This window comes from Fringilla coelebs (assembly GCF_963513975.1).
Source record: "Fringilla coelebs genome assembly, chromosome: 7".
In the NCBI taxonomy this organism is placed as follows: domain Eukaryota; kingdom Metazoa; phylum Chordata; class Aves; order Passeriformes; family Fringillidae; genus Fringilla; species Fringilla coelebs.
Genome location: NC_140035.1, coordinates 6,629,372 through 6,647,368, shown reverse-complemented (window position 1 = coordinate 6,647,368; position 17,997 = coordinate 6,629,372). Strand labels below are relative to the sequence as shown.

General features: G+C 41.5%; 1 protein-coding gene across 2 annotated transcripts in view; it reads left to right on the top strand.

Moving 5' to 3' along the window:
* MGAT5 (alpha-1,6-mannosylglycoprotein 6-beta-N-acetylglucosaminyltransferase) overlaps positions 1-17,473 on the top strand; it is a 69,478-nt gene extending 52,005 nt beyond the window's left edge. Inside the window, exons 12-16 of one of the 2 annotated variants that reach the window (XM_084209046.1) lie at positions 3,354-3,500; positions 6,154-6,270; positions 7,040-7,114; positions 8,961-9,118; positions 10,283-17,473. In XM_084209046.1, coding sequence (XP_084065172.1) covers positions 3,354-3,500; positions 6,154-6,270; positions 7,040-7,114; positions 8,961-9,118; positions 10,283-10,481 — 696 coding nt within the window. In that variant the 3' untranslated portion in view covers positions 10,482-17,473. The remainder of the gene's footprint in view (positions 1-3,353; positions 3,501-6,153; positions 6,271-7,039; positions 7,115-8,960; positions 9,119-10,282) is intronic. The other variant, XM_084209047.1, reaches the window with a different exon arrangement.
* The last annotated feature ends 524 nt before the right edge of the window (positions 17,474-17,997 follow it).

Below are 17,997 nucleotides of genomic sequence, written 5' to 3'. Positions count from 1 at the left end.
GCCTGCTGCACTGTGAGAGGACCCCTTACATTACAGCAAGAAGAGTGGTGTCTTGGCTACTGCGATGCTGGGTGGTCAACTCAAAAGTCTGACATTCCAAACCAGAGGTTCAGTTCATTACAAAGATGGGGAAGGTTCCTGAGGAGCCTTTGTTATGAAAACCAAACTATTAAGGGTTTCAGCTTTACTCAAGTTGAGCCAGTGATGTTGCAGACACAAATCCCCTTCTCTGCTCCATGTAGACCTACAGGCACAGACAAGCTGGGGCAGCAGACCTTGCTAAAAAGGAATGGGTAAAAAAAACCAACCCCACAGTGCTGTTTCTGTGATCATTCTACTCCTGTACTTGTTGGCAGTTATCTCTTTTAAATAGACTTTTACAGTGCAGCTTCCTCCTGGCAATCACCACGTGCCGTGTGCCCACTTAGAGCTGTCTAGGAAAAATAATGGCTTTAGCTTTCAGAAACATTGGAAAGGTGAGAAAAATGCTCAAAAACAGATTATGAATTTTTTCCAAGCACTAATCAACCAGTAAAGGATAAAGCAAATCTCCTCTGCATAGCAGCTCTGCTGCAGCTAACAGAGTGAGATCTGGACTAATATTTTTAGCCAGGTGTTCCCACTGTGGTGTTATCAACACAGTCACTTTTGGAGTTTTGCAATATGGATCTTCAGCCCTAGGGTGCAGGTGCCTTCCCATGGTGGACTGGGTTACCAGCCTCCAGCTGATGAGAAATTACCCTAAGAGCCATAGTCAGCACCTGCACCTAGTTTGTGTACATCACAAATTAGGGAAGCACAGCCTGGTCTAAATCTTCACTCTGTGGGACAGAGCTTTGTCTTCCCCACAGCCTCATCTGTACTGAGGATGATGTTTGCTTCACTGGTACCTGAAAATGGTTGACTGTTATGTCTGCTTTTTTCTTTTTTTCAGTTCTTTTTCAGTTAGTGACTTGCAGTATTTGCTGCATACTCTTAGGAAGTACCTTGATAGATTGTTTTAGCCTTTATGGAAATAACAAACTGCATGTAATTCAAAGGATTAGCAAATGAGAGCATTGTGAGTTACAGAAAAGGCCTGTGTTTCTCTAATACTTGCTCTTTTAATCATAATGAATGTGAGTTTCTTGAGGCAGGTAAGAAATGTTTTGCTCTTTATACCAGACAAACATAATGACTTCCTAACCAAGGAAGGTTAATCATAGAGAGATTCACAGAATGGTTTGGGCTGAAATGGACCTTAAAGATCATCTAGTTCCACCCCCTGCCATGGGCAAGGACACTTTATAAGGGACAATTTTCTGGAGAAGGGTCTGGACTGAGTTTGGGAATTTCAGCTGGTTTGATGGTGATGTGCTGGAGGGTGATAGAAGGGCTGAAAGAAGCATTTGAGGGGCTGCAGGCAGCTGTGAGCCAGGCTGCAAGCTCAGGCCAGCAGGCAGCACACACACACCCCCTTTTCTAGGGATCAGACACATCCTTCTTTCTTCCTTCAGAGGAACAGTGCTGCTTGGAGGTGAGGTTGGAAAATGGATGGCAAACAGGTGGTAAGCTATTTATTATAGATTAAGTGATGGCAGTGCTCTCAGTGCTGTCAAAACACAAACCCATGTTTCTTTTCCCATGGAGCTTCCTCCCAAATAAATGGACCAGTCAGACACAGAACTCAGCAGTGCACAGCAGCAGTTTATTAAAAAAGTGCAAAACTAAGCAAACAACCCAGCATTCCCTACATAACAGACAAACCCAGGATCATAGGAGGAATTAATACTTCAGATAGGTTTAATTGCTGGTTCTCAGCTGGTTTTCTGCCTGAACTAAGGAGAAGTTTAAATAAATAATATTTTATGTGCAGACTGCATGAAATGGTTTCATGTCCCTAATTCATTATTTTCAACAGATTACCTTTTTTTAAATTCCCTCTTTTGAGATTATATGTAGTATGCATTTCTCTGACTGAAAGCTGGTATATTTTATGCCATATGTAAAACCAGAATTTATATAATTTGTCTTTAGTAGAAATAGCTTCCAGATCTTTTTATTATCAGCCACTGGAGAGTTTCTCTAAGATTTAAATCTGTGACAGAGTTGAGAAACTTTTTGCAACTTCTTTAACCTGAATATTGAGAACTGAAATTAGAATACTCAGCTCCATGCAGTGCAAATTGCATGTCCCCAGCTATGCTGAGAAGTGTTAACTTGCTTTTCTAAAATGAGCCAACTCTGAATTTATACTGTTGTTGCCATGGGTTGGGGAGGATTGATGCTGCAATGCCTCTGCACGACAGGGCTGACTACAGGTTTATGCATCAATGTTAGGATCAGCTCCTAGGAAGAGCCTCCAGCTGTGAATGTTCTGTTACTGGGATTCATTTCTGTGTTGCACAAGATTTAATGCAGAATAGTATGCCTTGACCTCCTTGAATCTGTGTCCTGATTGCATGACTCTCATAGTTATGAAGGTTGTGCTTTATTTTCCTGATAAAAGCAGTAGATATATATAGATATAAATATACACATTGTTATGCAGCACTACTGAGAAATTGCTGTTCCAGCTCAGAGCTTGTAGTTCCCCCACCATACACAAACATTCAAATGAAGGTGAAGAATTCTATATTTAATTCAGGAGGTTTCATTATGTTTGGCCAAGAAAGGGGTCAACATTTTTTCAGACAACTCAAAAAAACCATTTAATGTGTTTTCACTGGAGCAGAGCAGTGCCTTTTCTAGAGCACCTGGAATCTCAGCTGGTGGAGGAAAAGCTTTGGGCTGGATTTTTGCTCTGGCTTCCCTCGGAGGTGTTGAACCCTCTGAAGGCTGAGCCCTCTGAGCCCCTGCAGCCTCTCACTGCCTCGCTGCAGTGTGGTGAGCTGCTGTTTGCTGCCACCTACCGTTTTAATTAGGAGGTTTAATTAGTGTACCAGGAGCTGCTGTGTTGGCAAAGCTTGGCTAGTTTGGGAGTGGGGAAAACACTGGTGCAGCTGCTCCTGGAGATTGATGCTTTAGAGCTTGTGCCTGTAGGAAAGCCCCAGCAGCTCCACTTCAACACCAATCAAACCACCAATTTTTCCCCCTGCCCGAAAAAAAATCCCTAAAAGGGTCTGTTGTTGCCTCAGCTCCATGAGAAACCACCTCAGGTTTATCAGATGATGATTGTCAAATGTGTTTTACAGGACATTCCATTGCTGCTTGGGTGGGAGGTGGTGAGCTGCTGAATTTCTTCCATTTTCTTTTTAGTATTGCATTTTCTTCAGGCTGGTACATTTAGAGTGTGGTTTTGTTTCTTTTTAGCTTGCTCTTAGCTTTTTTGGGAATAACAAAAAATAAAATATCCCTTGTTATGTATTTTTCAGCTCTTTGTTGGTCTTGGATTTCCATATGAAGGGCCAGCTCCCTTGGAGGCTATTGCCAATGGATGTGCTTTCCTAAATTTAAGATTTAACCCACCAAAAAGTAGCAAAAACACAGATTTTTTCAAAGGCAAACCTACACTCCGAGAGGTAAGCTCTGCCAATATTGATAATTTTTTTGCTGAAAATGCTTGTGGGTTTCCTTGTAGTAACAGAGTGTAAAAGAAATTGCATTAATGCTCAAGGTTTATTGCCAGAGTGTGCAGCTGCTTTTTCTTTGTTATTGATGGGAGTATCAGTCCTTATTTTTGTAGGACAATTAAAATGGTGTTGTTAGCACTTCAGTCTTTATCTCTAGGTTTGCTTTAGATACATTCTGCTACTTCTTACTGAGACATCATAAACTGAAGTTTCACTTGGAAACCTGATGTTCTGCCCAGGAACAGATCATGTAGTTTTGATACATCATTTGAAAGTGGTTTTATTTTGGTGAAGAAACAGACATTGCAGTGTGCTGTGCAGGAAGTAAATAGGTGTTTAAGCAAATTATGAAAAGGGCATTTGTGGGTGGTTATGTGTGGTTTGGGATTTTTTTTTCTTCAGAAAAGAGTCTTTTCTTCAGAAAAGACCCGTTCAGGCACTGTTGAGTTAAGTTATTAATGGTCACCCACTGTGGTTGTGGTTAAATGCTGAAGACTTTTGCAGAACTGACTCTTGAAGAAAACAGGAAAACCAAACTCCAAGCTTTTAAAACAGTCAGTGTGTTTAGGCTCTAGTGAAAGAAGACTGAAGCTAAGTAAACTAACCCCTCATCCTGGCACTGACTTTGGAATATTTTTCTTTTATACAGTGTAGGTAAAACTCAGCCTATACTTGTAAACATTTAATAGTCACAGAGCCATTTCTGACATCAGCACTCATGTCTGTGGCCATGGCTTGCTCACAGGTGTATGTACAAATATTCTTTATGTATTTACATCGTGGGAAAGCTCTCAGGTAACATGCAGATGATTCAGGTTATGCTTGGGCTGTATAAATTGTGTCCTGAGCAGCACCAGCTGGTTGATAAGCAGATGACAGTTTCCCATTTTCAATCAGGAACATAAAAACAAAATTCCTTATCATTTTATGATCCACAGCTGTAATTGCCTTTCTTGTTATACACTGAATTCATGTCCTGTGCAAGCTGAAGCTTGCCCCTTCTCTCAGGCTGTGTTGCTAACAAAGGAGACAGCAATAAGGGAATAAAAGGCTGTTTAAACTTTTTCCTTGAGCTTGACGCCTCTCAAGACTTTTCTTCTGTGAGTCCCTCAGTTTTTGTGTCATTTCCAGTTGTTCTCTGCCCAAACACCATAACTGGTCAGGCTCAGTAAATAATCTGAACCCATCTAAGTGCTTTGTGGGAATTTCAGGGCTTGGAATGCCATGAGAAATCCTGATGGCATGTGTCAGCACTAACAGAAATGCTGTGTACCTGACTTGTACAGAAAAATAATCCCTGTTGACTGCTCAAGTCCAAAGTATATCATGTATATCCAGTATTGCTGCCTTCACATGCCCTGCTGACCTGTCCTGAGAGCAGCCATTTCTCTGACTGGTCTTCACAACTGCATTTAGGTCCAACTGCCAGTAATCCATGTGCTGGTTCTTTGGGATTAAAAAACCCTTAAATGCTTCCCCCCATTCCTCAAGTGCTAAAGAAGAACAAGAAGAGCTTGTGTGGTTCTGTGACATGATTATCCATACAAGAATTTGAAGTTTGCCTTTCTGCTTTTATAAAGTAACCATTGCAAGTTGCTGTTCTCCACAAGCAAAATGCAATGGCTATTTTTAATGGGTTTTTTTAATTGTGAATGCAACAGTTTCTGGCAGATCAGAAGAAAAAAAGTAGAGTGTATCTCCTAGTGCAGGAGAAGGTTCTTCCCAACAGACCCTGCTTCAGATCTTCTGCAGTGTCTTTTTATCCTAACGACAGCATAAAGAGGCAGCTGTGTAAACACTGCTTATAAACAGCCTATCCTGTGGGGTTTTTTGGTATTTATTGAAAATGCAGTTTTTTTCTGAGGCTGGTGTGAACCACTTGTCCCTTCTGTAGTTTTTGCTCCCCTTTGTGTGTTCATGTGCATGTTCTCACTCCTGGGTGAGAACAGTCACAAAAATACTTATTGAGCTGTCCTGCTAGTTCTGAAAGCAACTCTGATACAGCTTTTCTTAGTTACCCTCTTGGGCATTCATTGATATTGTTTTCTGACCAAGTGGAGAGTAAAATATTGGTTATCACTCTTGGTGAGGTCACATTACTCTTCTACGCTCAGTCATGAGAGTCAGAATTCATCCCTGGTTATAAAAATTACTCTTTCTTCACTGTTGCTCACAGAACTCTGGAAATGTTTGGCATTTGAAGGATGCAGGGTGAGGATGACATCTCTGGGAGCCAGCCATGCAGGTCTAAGCAGGACTTGTGGCAGTGAGAGGTTGTGAAGAAGGAGGGTGGCTCTGGGAATGAGCTGTGGGGAAGCAGGGTCATGGTGCAAGTAATTTCAGTAAACATCAAGTCTTCTGGGATGTGGATCTTTGTGAGGCTTGAAGCCACAAATTAGAGGTGCACATATTTGACTGGTGAGCTGTGTTATCTGATTTTCAGTTTTCCAGCTAAATTCACACTCTAAAGACAAAATCTGAAAGTAACTCAGAAGGAATGATGCTGACTCTTGTGTTCTGACTGATCCAAGTCTGATTAAGAGAGTGAGAGGCAAGGATATCTCTACACATTAATTTTTACCAATATAATTTCTTCTTTCAGTTGACATCTCAGCATCCCTATGCTGAAGTTTACATTGGGAAGCCCCATGTGTGGACTGTGGACATCAATGATCTTTCTGAGGTTGAGAAGGCTGTGAAATCAATTTTGAATCAAAAGGTGAGAAATGTGTCTTCAGTTTGCTATCAGCAGTTGAGGGTGCAGTGTGTACTGCACATACAGTGCTTCCTAATGTTAATCTAATGAGTGCTGCATTTTGGTAGGATAGTGAAGAAAAAATGGTTATTCCATATCTATGGTATCATGTTTTAGTACTGGATGTGTCAGATCCTTGAAAAAAATGAGTGGGTGAATTTGTATAGAAATGAGAATTTCCCATGTGAATTATACAGCAAACTGTGTTTCCTGTGCATTCAGTGAGGAAGTTTCATTGTTGATTCTTGGAGCATTGCAGACTCTGCACTGCTCCACTCTGAGTTTGTAGCCTTGAGATTGCCACAGAAGTGCTTGTGCACTTACAGGGAGGAATGGCAATGAGGGCACTTCAAGGGGGGAAGAGTATGAAGGAATTTTCAAAGGTATCACATTCTGTTTTGTCACTTCAGCTTCAGAACTGAAACTTAGTTAAAGCAGGAGCTCTGGAATCCCAGAGGGTCTCAGACTAGCCTTACATCTTCCACTTTGCAGTGTACCCTGAGTTTCCATAAAGATAGTCATGGAGCAATTCTTATTGCCTTTTAAATGGAGAAAAATCAGCTAAAACTGATTATGGTTTTGTAAAATTCTAATTTGTTAATGAGTTTATTAGTACTTTTTGTTGCTACTCAAGCTGTAATGGAGTATTTGGACCAGAAGCTGCTGCCACAGAGTGCACAACAAAGTTGATTGAAACAAAAACCCCTCTAACCTTAACACACTGTCTCCACAGATTGACCCTTATTTGCCCTATGAATTTACCTGTGAGGGAATGCTTCAGAGGATGAATGCCTTTATTGAAAAACAGGTATGAACTTTTGTTTTGGATGATTCTTGGATTATATTGGAAAGGGAGGACCATCTCCATTTTAAAGCTTCTCAGTGTTGCTGCTGTCCAAGTGGGAATAGTAGCTGTGCAGACCTTGGCATTATATGAAAGCAGAAAGGCAAAGCAATTTTTCAGTGTGTATGTGACTTCCTTAGCTGTGTACACACATAAAAGCTTTGGATCAAGAAGAATCACTTAAATACAGAGGTACTTTTTGATGGAATTGCAGTCTCTGGGCAGAATTGCAGCCTCTGGGCAGATTTTTCAAGTATTTAGTTTCAATCAATAAAGATTTAAATGATTTGGAACCCAGTTACTTAAAGGACTTTTGGTCCCTGGGCATTACAGCCAGCTGAGAGCAGCAGAAGATGCTCAGTTGAGTAATAAACTGCAGGGATTTACATGGGATCCTGGTTTCTAGAAATTGTGTGTTTGCTTGGACTTCTGCCCAAGCCAGATCTGTTGCAGTAGCCAGCTCTGCCTTTTGTTCTGGCTGCTGCAGAGCAGAGATAGGAATAACCTTTATCTCTGATATGTCATTTAATTGCCAGCATTTCTTTCAAGGGCACTGGACATCTGTCTGCCCTTGTATTTTTGAAGGTGGGTGCTATTCAAGACAGTCCTGAAGAATAACACAGCTCCAGGTCAGAAGGGCAGTTAACACAGCAGAGCTATTCCTACTTTCCTGCCAATAAACCTTTAAGCTTTTTGCTTCTGTATTGATGACAAACCCTGTAAAAGTATCACTACTGCTTTTGATTATTCTACCCAAGTTAGTCATAATTGGGAGTTTTTGTCATTCAGGAAGAAATGGAGCTCAGTGTAAGGGAGAAAAAGACAAGAGATGGCATCTGTGGCTGAAACCTGTCTCTTCCTTCTGGCCCTCCCCCAAGGGCTAAGTTCTCCCTTGTGCTTCTCAGAAATCCACAGAATATTGTAATTTTGTTCATTGCTTTGACTAATTGTCAAAAGCTGGTGGTGTTTCACAGCTCCCAGGATGCTCGAGCACAATTTTTAGCTGCATGTACTTAGCACTTTGCCTAATTATCATGTCAGATGAACCAAAAATAAAAAGCAAAAATAGAGATTGAGACCTTGTTTTGATGAGTTTGTGGTGAAGGCAGGAAGAACAGAGGAAGCAGCACAAGCTTGAAATGGGAACAAAGATGCTGGAATAAAGCATTGGTTCAATAATAATGGTTAAATGAAGTTAAATAATGGTTAAATGATAATTGGTGAAATAAAGATGCAGGCTGGGCTGAGGGAGCAACCACACTGACTTTGAAAGATGTGGCAAGCAGAGAAGTTGATAACCCAGCACAAAATGTTCAGGCAGGACTCTGTGAGGTCAGAAAACTGACTTGGCTCAGCAGAGGGTCAGCTGAGCCCAGAGCTTGGCAAAGGGAGGGAGAGCATTCACCCAAGAGCAGGAAAAGACAGATGAAGGAGGACACCTCCTTTGGTCTCACCTTGGAACTTGTGGGTCCCTTCCAACTCAGGACACTTTGTGATCCATGACTGTATAGCATTCCATTTGTGGTTACACCTGGAAGTATGGAAACTTCCTCCTTCAGCAGAGGAAATCAAAACAGAATGGAAAAAGCTCAAGCTGATATTGAGAACTGGTAAATGAATCTGGGGCTTTTGGGTCACAGTGAGGGATCAGGTCACACAAGTTTTCATTTCATCCAGAGGAAGCAAACCATGACCAGGCCCAAATTATTTGATCACCTTTGAGTGAGAGTTGCCAAATGTTAAAACACAATCTGTGTATTGTGAAATGTTGTCTGAACCCATCATAACTGAACATGATCTGTCACTGCAGGATTTCTGTCACGGGCAGGTGATGTGGCCCCCATTAAGTGCCCTTCAAGTCAAAATTGCTGAACCTGGAAAATCCTGTAAGCAAGTTTGTCAGGAAAGCCAACTCATCTGTGAGCCTTCCTTCTTCCAGCATCTTAACAAGGACAAAGCTCTGCTTAGGTAAGTATTTCTAGCACAAGGATGTTGTTTGGTCTCTTTATTGAACTGATTTTTACCACACTTGGAATTTAAAGCACAACTTCAGTGAGAAGGGAGGGTGGGGAGAGCAGCCCTGGCTGCAGCAGGCTGTGAGTGAGGGGCTGGCAGTGCTTTGTGCAGTGTGTGTAGTGCTGAGAGCACCTGCCAGGAGCACAGAACCCTTCTGTCACCATTGTCCTGGGTCGAGGATTGTGAGCCCTGGTACACTGGAGGTGTTGGTGCAGATGTGTAAAACTCACCAGCTGTGCCTTAAGGAAAGGAATGCTGCTTTTGGGTGCTCTTTGGAAATGTGTCTGTGTTCCTCTCAGAGTGAAAAAAAAAGTCCTCAAAACCAGGCTCCCAAAAATGGCTGCTGGGGAATCTGCTTTCCAGGTTTTCCATCCACACTTTTTGCTAAATTACATTGTAAAAGATTTTGGGGGTTGTACTTTCTTTAAAAAGTTGTAATTTGCAGTGAAGTTCAGAAGCAGCTCATATAAAAACTTTCTTTTCTAGCTGTCTAGACAAAATCATAATCCTGTGGAAAAAGACCCGTCTGTTAAATGCTGAAAGTTACCAATGTTTCCAGAATAAGTGAAAAACAAGGTTTTGCTGGAATTGCTGCCCTGGTGCTTAAGCTTTGTGGTCAGCAAATGGCAACTGGCATTTTTCATTTTCTGCTGGCTGGTTCTTGGCAGCTGCAGGCCCTGTTCCCTGTAGCCCAGGAGCAGCATCCCTCATCCTCACAGTCCAGCTCACCCACCTCCAGCTACCCAGGGCTGCCTGGCTCTGTGGGGCTTCCCTGGGGAAGAGACTTCCTGAAATTAAAGAGAATATCTCCTGATTTCAGATTCTTTGAGTCTGTCCTACTGAAAATCCATGGTGTATTTAAATATTAGGTTTTGGGGAATAGTCAAAAGCAGTTTTTTCTCTTTAACTTCTTTTATTAATCTTCAGGAAACAGTAAAGCTGTAAAGGCTGCACTGCCCTCTGCAGAGAGAATCTGTCCAGCAGATTTCAAGTTCTGGAAAGCTGCGCTTGTAAATGCACTCAGTTTAGGATCTAGAAGAGAAGGGTTTGTTGTTTTTAGTGAGGAAGGTTGAAAACTCCCCAGGTGTGATGCAGATCACATGCTTTGCTTTTTAGGTATAACATCGAATGTCTCACCATGGAGTCTGCAAACGATATCCTGGTCCCCTCTTTTGATGCAAGGAGGAAGCACTGTGTTTTCCAAGGTGACCTGCTACTGTTCAGCTGTGCTGGCTCCCACCCTGCCCACAGAAGGATCTGCCCCTGCAGGGACTATATCAAGGGGCAGGTTGCACTCTGCAAGGACTGCCTATAGCAGCAGCAGGGCTGCTCCCAGCTGGGGACAGCGAGAGTCCTTCGGAGGAGTTCCTTAGTACTTCCTGCACTTTGGTCCAGGCTTTCCACTGCGGGCAGAGCTATCATTGCTGGGCAGAACTGTCTACTAAGAGAGGAGGGATTCATAAGAAACAGCTGTAACTGATCTTTTCTTCCTGTAAGGACATTTGCAGTGGCACTCTTCAGATTCCTTCGGCTGTTTGCGAAGAGAAACGAGTCTCGTGTTCGACAGTGGTTTGAAGATGACTGCACAGAATAGTTGTAGAAAATTTCCAGACCCATCAAACTTCGTTTTTGTTGTTTGGGTGAAGTGTTTTCTATTTTTTTAACGAGTTAGGACATCCCCCATCATGGTTAGCTAAAGGATCTCAACTTCATTCCAGTAGAAAATTGAAAAAAGTGTGCTTGAGGGAAGGGATGCTGGGGAAGGAGGACTAACGTTTTATTCAAGGTGCACTGGTTTGGGTACAGCTTTGGCTTGAGTGGCTACAAAAAGGTTTAGTTCAGAAGAACTTGGAATAATGAGAGAGATCTGTACCCTGCTATTGAGTTATTTGGGCCTAGGTTGGTTTTTTTTTTTTCCTTTTTGTTTAATTAAATATTTGTATACAACAAGGTATTGTCTGCATCACAGCTGCTGCACCAGAGCAGCCTAAGCAGAGTGTCACAAGTGAGCAAATAGGCAGTTGCCAGCATGTGACACATCTTGGTGACTGCCCAGCTCACTGGGGTTGTGGCATTCCTCAGTGTGGAAAAGCTACAAAAACACTCAACCATTTTTGGAATGGACTCATCACAGTTTACTGGTCCCATTTAGGGAGTAATCCTCAGAATTTGCCCACGCTTCTGTTGTAGTCTGTCTACTAGAAATACTGTGTGAAGCAAAAAGTATCAGCATCATTGGAGCAATATTATCCTTAGAGCCTCAGTTTGCTATAGCTTCCAGTAGTTAAAGTGTTGCTGAATGACATAGAAAGGTTAAACTCAGCTAACTATAATTATTGTATGGTAGAAATGTAAAATGTCTTCACAACTAGCTAGGTTTTAAAGAGAATTTTTTTTCTGGAGTACAAGTAAGAAGAGACAACTGAAAAGAAAAGAATTAATCAGTCCTCTTGGGTTCTTTGATTGTTTTTCTGGTTTTAGGGGACTGCTTGTTCCTTGCTTCTTCTTCCCTTTTGATCAGGCACACCAATTACAAATTTAGGAGAAAACAAATCAAGAGTTCAGAATTGAAATCAAAGTTGGGTTTTGGGGTTTTTTTGAGAGAAGCAAGTTAACTCTTCTAAACTGCCTTCTTTTCACAGAAGTAATTTTTGTTATTTTCAGCAGAAGGTGACATGCTTGATAGCACCATTTGTAGTCAGGAAGTGACATGTTAAGATTAGTGAGAAACAAATCTGCAGTCAGAGTCTGTAGGTTTGCAATTTGGACATGCTCTCACCATGCTGGAATAAAACCTCAAATCAGCACAGATATTTTTTATTTTCATAAAGATTACCAGGTAGTATGAAAGGCTTTACATTTTCCTTTCTCAGACATATCTGCTTGGTTCAGATTTTTCTGGTAAGCAGTGTTCATTATCTGTGTGGGAATATTGATGGATGTGGTGACCTACCAAAGACCAGGCAAGGGAGATGCTATTGCACTGTGGATAAATCCTCCAGAACAGTCTGTGTTTTAAATTCCAATTTTAAAGCAGTGAATGAGCCTTTTCAAGCATTTGGTTTCCTGCCTCAACACTCCTGACAGTGTTACCCTGTAACACTCCATAACATCCCTCTGCACAACACAGGAGGTTGTTGAGTATCCAAAAAGGGGCTGTGGGAGCTGTTGAACAGGATCTGGGTTTGATTATGTGAAAATCTGCTGTATTTTAGATTAATTCTCCAGAAACAGAACAGCTGGGTTCTCTAATGGGAGGCAAAATTTTTGTATGAAAAGAAAACAAACGCAAACCGGTATGAAAATCCCTCCTGTTGCCACAGCTCAGCATTTGCTTCAGTCAGCACAAATATAGTTTACCATAGTTTCACTGCCCTGGAAAAGCTGGGGGAGGACAATTGGAAATGGGTCTGAGCAGGCACAACAATTCATTCTGTATTTATATAAAATATCCCCTGCATACCTGTGCATATTTGTGCAACTAGAAAATCCTGCCTATCGCAGTGTATGAACTTCCAGCTGGTGCTGAAAGTAAAGGCAAGAGCGGGACTTGTCTGCAGCCTGATGTTTTTCAGGCAGGAATTGATTTTGGACTGGGATATCACAAAATTATGTTGGAAACAAAGATTTGTGCTTGTGCACATAAAGGATGCAAAAGGTGGGTTTGCTGTAGTGTAATTCTTTGCTGTAAATACATGTTTGCTTGGTTCCCCCTGCTGTAAGGCCCACATGGCAATACATACTGCATTTGGTTTTGCCTCTAAACCTTTAAAGATGGGAGGGGTTTGGTATTTGTTATTATAAGATTTTCTGGTCTAGTGCTTTGCTCAATGCTAAGTTTGCCTTTACCACAGCAGGGAGAGTTTTTTATAAGCTCTGTTTTTTCATGCTGTAGCACTGTTTCTAGTCTGCTGAACTGAATTGTGCATTCTGGCAAAAATGCAACAGCAGCACCGATGCCGCTTGCGTTTCAGCCAGGGACAGAACATCCCAATTGGCTTCAGAGTCAGTGGTCTCTGATCCTATGTCCACTGAAACCTCTAGAGAAGACTCATTAATCTTGAAGAATAACAAATCAAGACCTACAGCTTCAGCTCTATTCCTGTGAAAGGAGACTATCATGAGAACTGTAAGTGCACAGACTGCAAGCATTGCTCGCTGAGCTCCACACACGCTCCCCATCACACAGCCGCCTTCCCTCGTGCAGTGAGAAATTAGTGCATCCTTCTGCAGATCAACACTCAGGCAGATCCATGTGGGACTGGTGAAAGTTTGAATTATTTCCTACAACCTGTTTTAGATATCCACATTTCAGGCTAGGGGGCAGCTTTCTCTCCGAGTTCCATAACTATTTTCTTTCCTAATTGAAGAAGAAAGGTGTGTAGTTCTGTTCTTGCACTCAAGCAAGGACATCAGAGAGGGGACCTCTCTGCTGCTCTTTTCAGTCTGACAGTAGAGCTTGCAGCTTCCTTTGCTCAGAAGTCAGGTTTTTGCATGACTGCATTTGAACATATTGATCTGCGATTGATGGGAAAAAAAAATGTCAAAAGTTGAATACAAAAACCATTTTACAAGCTTTTAAACATATCTCTCATATCAAGACATTCTTTGTTTTAAAATTTTGTATTTTTGTATATGACCTAGTTTTTTTCAAAAATCTTGTTCCTACGGGATTAGAAAACTTGAGAGAAGCATTTACATATTTATTAAAATTAACATAAAAGGCTTGCCTTTGAAAGGTAAAGTTGGTAAATACACACTGTTTAAAAATGCCAATAAAAACCTCATTTATTTCATATATGCAAGTTGATTTGCACATGTATAAATAGAGTTGCTTTTTGCATTTTTTGCTTAGTTTCTATGTTTCTTTTTGTAATTTATAGTTGCAGCAGTGTGTTTGCTTGTTCATATCAGATTATGTTTCTACAAATATTTAATGTTTATGTGCCTTTTTTACTTTCTTTGGGGTTTGGATGTGTGTTTGGAATATGGACACTGTCTGAACAAGTATAATGGAACACTAATTCCAGGTAAATTGTGCTGATGCTGATGACTCTACAGCTTAGTGGTGTGAATTTTGAATGTTTTTAAGTAGTGGAGAAATCTGTTCTAAAACTATATAAGGCTTAATAAGATAAAAGATACTATAACTTTTAATAATTCCTGCAAAACATTGCTTCTGCAAGCAGAATGCAATTTAGTGAGAATCTGTGATTTGGCATGAGAGCTCCTGCTGGGACAGGATGTCTGTTCAATGACCAGGGAGCAAAGGAAAGCCATTAACATTCCCCAGGGAGACAATGATAACAGAAAACCTCCAGGAACAGCCAGAGCTGATTTGATGGGCAGGAAAATTGAAGATCCACATTGAGGTTTGGGAGGTGTTGTTTTTCCAGATAAAGATGTCTCTGCATGGACGTACACAGGGCGGTTCCTGGTGCTACCAGAGAATATTGGCCTTTTATCACAGCTGAACTGGCAGCTCTCAGGGTGCAGGGACTGGTCAGCTCATTGCAGATGGATTTTCTTTTTTATGCTACTACTTTTCTGCAGTAGTATTTTGCAAAGCAGCTGCTGATAAGATTTCAGTAGGGATGGGCTTGTAGCCAGAGCCAGGACTCTGCACCTTCCCAGCTCCACTCTGCTCCCAGCTACTTTGTGTCAGCTTTTGCACCTTGCTGATTATCAAGAATTCAGACTCATTGAAATTTTCCCTTGGTATCATCGGCCCCAAATCAGTTGTCATGTTGTACCACTGTCCTTTAAAATCCCAGGCAGCATCCTTGATTTGTCCTTAATACAAAAGCCTTTCCCTCCCCTCTCAGAGTGCATGGCCTCTCTGAATTGCAAAGGGATTTCTGAGTTTGCAGCACTATTCATGTAAACAAAGCCCAAATTGCTTTCTCAGGTATGTCTTTTGCTCAGAGTTCATTTCAGGACCAGATTTTGCCAGTAAAATAAACGAACTGCGATGAGTTGGGCTGGATACAATCTCATCCAAGCCTCATTAACTTCGTGACTCCCCCTGGCTTCAGTGATAGCACAACTCCTCCTTTAATGTTTCTTAAAATTAAAGAATCAGACCTCCCTTTTTAATTAGTGTAAAGCACTGTACCTTAAATGATAAAGACCAAACACGTCCAGGACATATTATTCACATATCAGCAACCAGTTTTTCTTGCTGTCACAACATAGATCAGCTCTGAGTTGATATTACTGATTAATTATTAAGGTATCAGTTGAAAACATGGGTAAATTGCTGTTCATTCAACAGTTGGGAGTCTGAGGATATAATTTTTTATTGTTTATTTTTAGTCAGACCAGGAGTTATCAGTTTCTGATTTCCCAGTCTTTATTTCCAGGGGTGCTAACATTTGGCATGGCTCTTTCCTTGTGATGTTTGTCCTGCAGCTGCTATGCCTTCAACTTCTCACTTGTGATCTCTTCCCATCTCCTTTGGCCCCATTGTTGTAGGGATTGCTGTAAACTCCAAGAGAACAGTGCACTGACAGATGTGTTTTCATTGGAGCTGAAATGGCCAGGGACATAGAGGAGTTTATTGAGATCTGCTTTAATAATATTGCTGTCAATGTAACATCAAAACACACCATTTTATGGGCAGTGACTTAAATCTCATCCACACATTTTCAAGCACTTCTGTAGGGCTTTTGTTTTTTTAAAATTAGTTTGTAACTTCCAAATATAATTATATTTAAATGGAATGTGTAAACAGAAACTCCATGTATCAAGTGTAAAATGTTTACTCTAGGAATGTGTTGAAAATAGCAGAGGCTGGACCCCAGGTATCATTTGTTGTTCTTTCTTCCAGGAAAAGCAACAAAGTGCAACCATTGCTGATGTGCCTTGCACGCTGGGACCTGTTCATTTTTACCAGTGTCATCCTTTGCATATTCATGTAATTAGAACACATAAAAGTGTGTTTTAATTCAGCAGACCTCTCTCAAGAGCACTAAGCCAGTTTGTTATTAAATGAATAAATAAATCCAGGTCCTCAAAGTTTTGATAAAATGAGTAATGACTTCACTCTCAACACACAGAAACTGCTTTAAAAAAATTAGTTGTGCTCAAGTGATTGAAACCCTTCTCTCTGCTGGGCAGTTCAGTGCAGGTGCAATTTACTACAGTGAGCTGTGCGTGGGACCAGAATCTGTCACCTCTCCAAGGGCTCACAGAACCGCAGCATCCAGGACCCTGCTGTCCCCATGGCCACCAAAGCACCGTGGCTGCTTCTGGTGCAGGAAAACACATCTGTATTGTCACTGCAAACACAGCCCTGGGTCCTGCAGGAGCCACCAAATCCTTGGCTTTAAGGAGAGCATGTAAATAATGCCTGGCATTTCCTGGAGCCATCCAGGGCATCAAGTGCATGCAACAGGCTCAGGCTCCAGCAGCTGCAGAGTAGTTTGAAGTATCAAATAGGCACGTGATAAATCAAGTTAAATTGCTGTCTGAAGGCAGTTAATTTTAATGGTGTAATACCCAGAACTAATTTATGTTCATTATCAGGTCTGTTGCAGTACAGTGACAGTGAAAAATATTTTTAAGGAGTCGTGGGTTTAATTTGGTTTTTGCAAGGAATGCGGGAGAGGAGGAGGAAATGGCAGTAGTTTTTACCAGGAAAAGGAAAAGAGAGAGTAAATTTTGTGAGAAATGTTACCCTGAAGATTCTAAGAGAGCCAAAAGAAAAATATCAGGGAATGTTTACAGAGCTAATTTGGGCTTGGAGACTTTGATCCCCCTGAGCTTGCTGAGCTGACCACTGCAGGGAGATTCTCCAGAGTGCTCTTTGAGGCAGCTCTTTGGGTTCTGGTCTCCATCATTCCCTGGAGGAGTCTCCTTCTTCATGGGTGAAGAGGGTCAGAGTCTGAATAAGCCCTGTAGCAGTGTAAATTGGGAAAAAACCCTGCTGAATTCGCTGGAAGTAAAATATTGCTTTTTGCAAACAATAACGTGGAGTCAATGAGGGGTTTTAAATGGACACAAGGACTTGAGGATCAGGCTGGTACTGTGGGGTGTTTGGTTTGACTTCTCCCCTACTAGGTGAATCCTTTGTTTTATTTCAGTGTTGTGTTCCACTATATTACGTTCAAGCAGTTGGATTCAAACAGAACAGAACACAGTGGTTCAGATACTGCCAAGTTCCTGGGGTTCAATAGGATGGGATTTTTTTTTTTTTTTAGAACAGTAAATGTCTGTACTTTAATGGCATAGAAAAATGCTTTGTTTTCACTGTTGTAGAAAAAAAAAAAACTAGGGAGAATTTATTTTTCAATAAACTTTTTTCTTGTGTGATTTGGATTTATGATTGCTTTGTGCTTAAATGGGAATGCCATGAGCTGCCTTTTATCCCAAACTGCATTTCTGGGGCTTCTTCCAACTCTGCAGCTGGGTATTTCTGTTGCTGCCCCACCTCTGCACAGGTAAGTCCCACACCAGAACATCAGGTGAGTAATGAACTGTTTGCTGTCTTTTGTTCTAAACCTGGGCTGGATAATGGGTTACATCAAGTCTCCTTTCAGGAAGCAGCTTTGTCACAGCAGTAGTTTGAAATTCCTGCTTTCCTATAGATTTACAGCACACACTGAATTTACAGCAGCCTGTACATTTGGGAGAAAGGGAAAGTGAGACTGGAATTGCACAGTGAGACCTCCTGGCACAATTCACTGTGGAGCTGGGAGATGGAGCTCCACTGTGGTAAAAGAGCAGCTTCAGAGAGCATTCTCCTTCCTGCAGGATCCAATCCAACATGCTGAGCACTCAGGGATGGAACATTTCCATGAGGAACAAGGGCTCAGGGTGAAGCTTTGGCA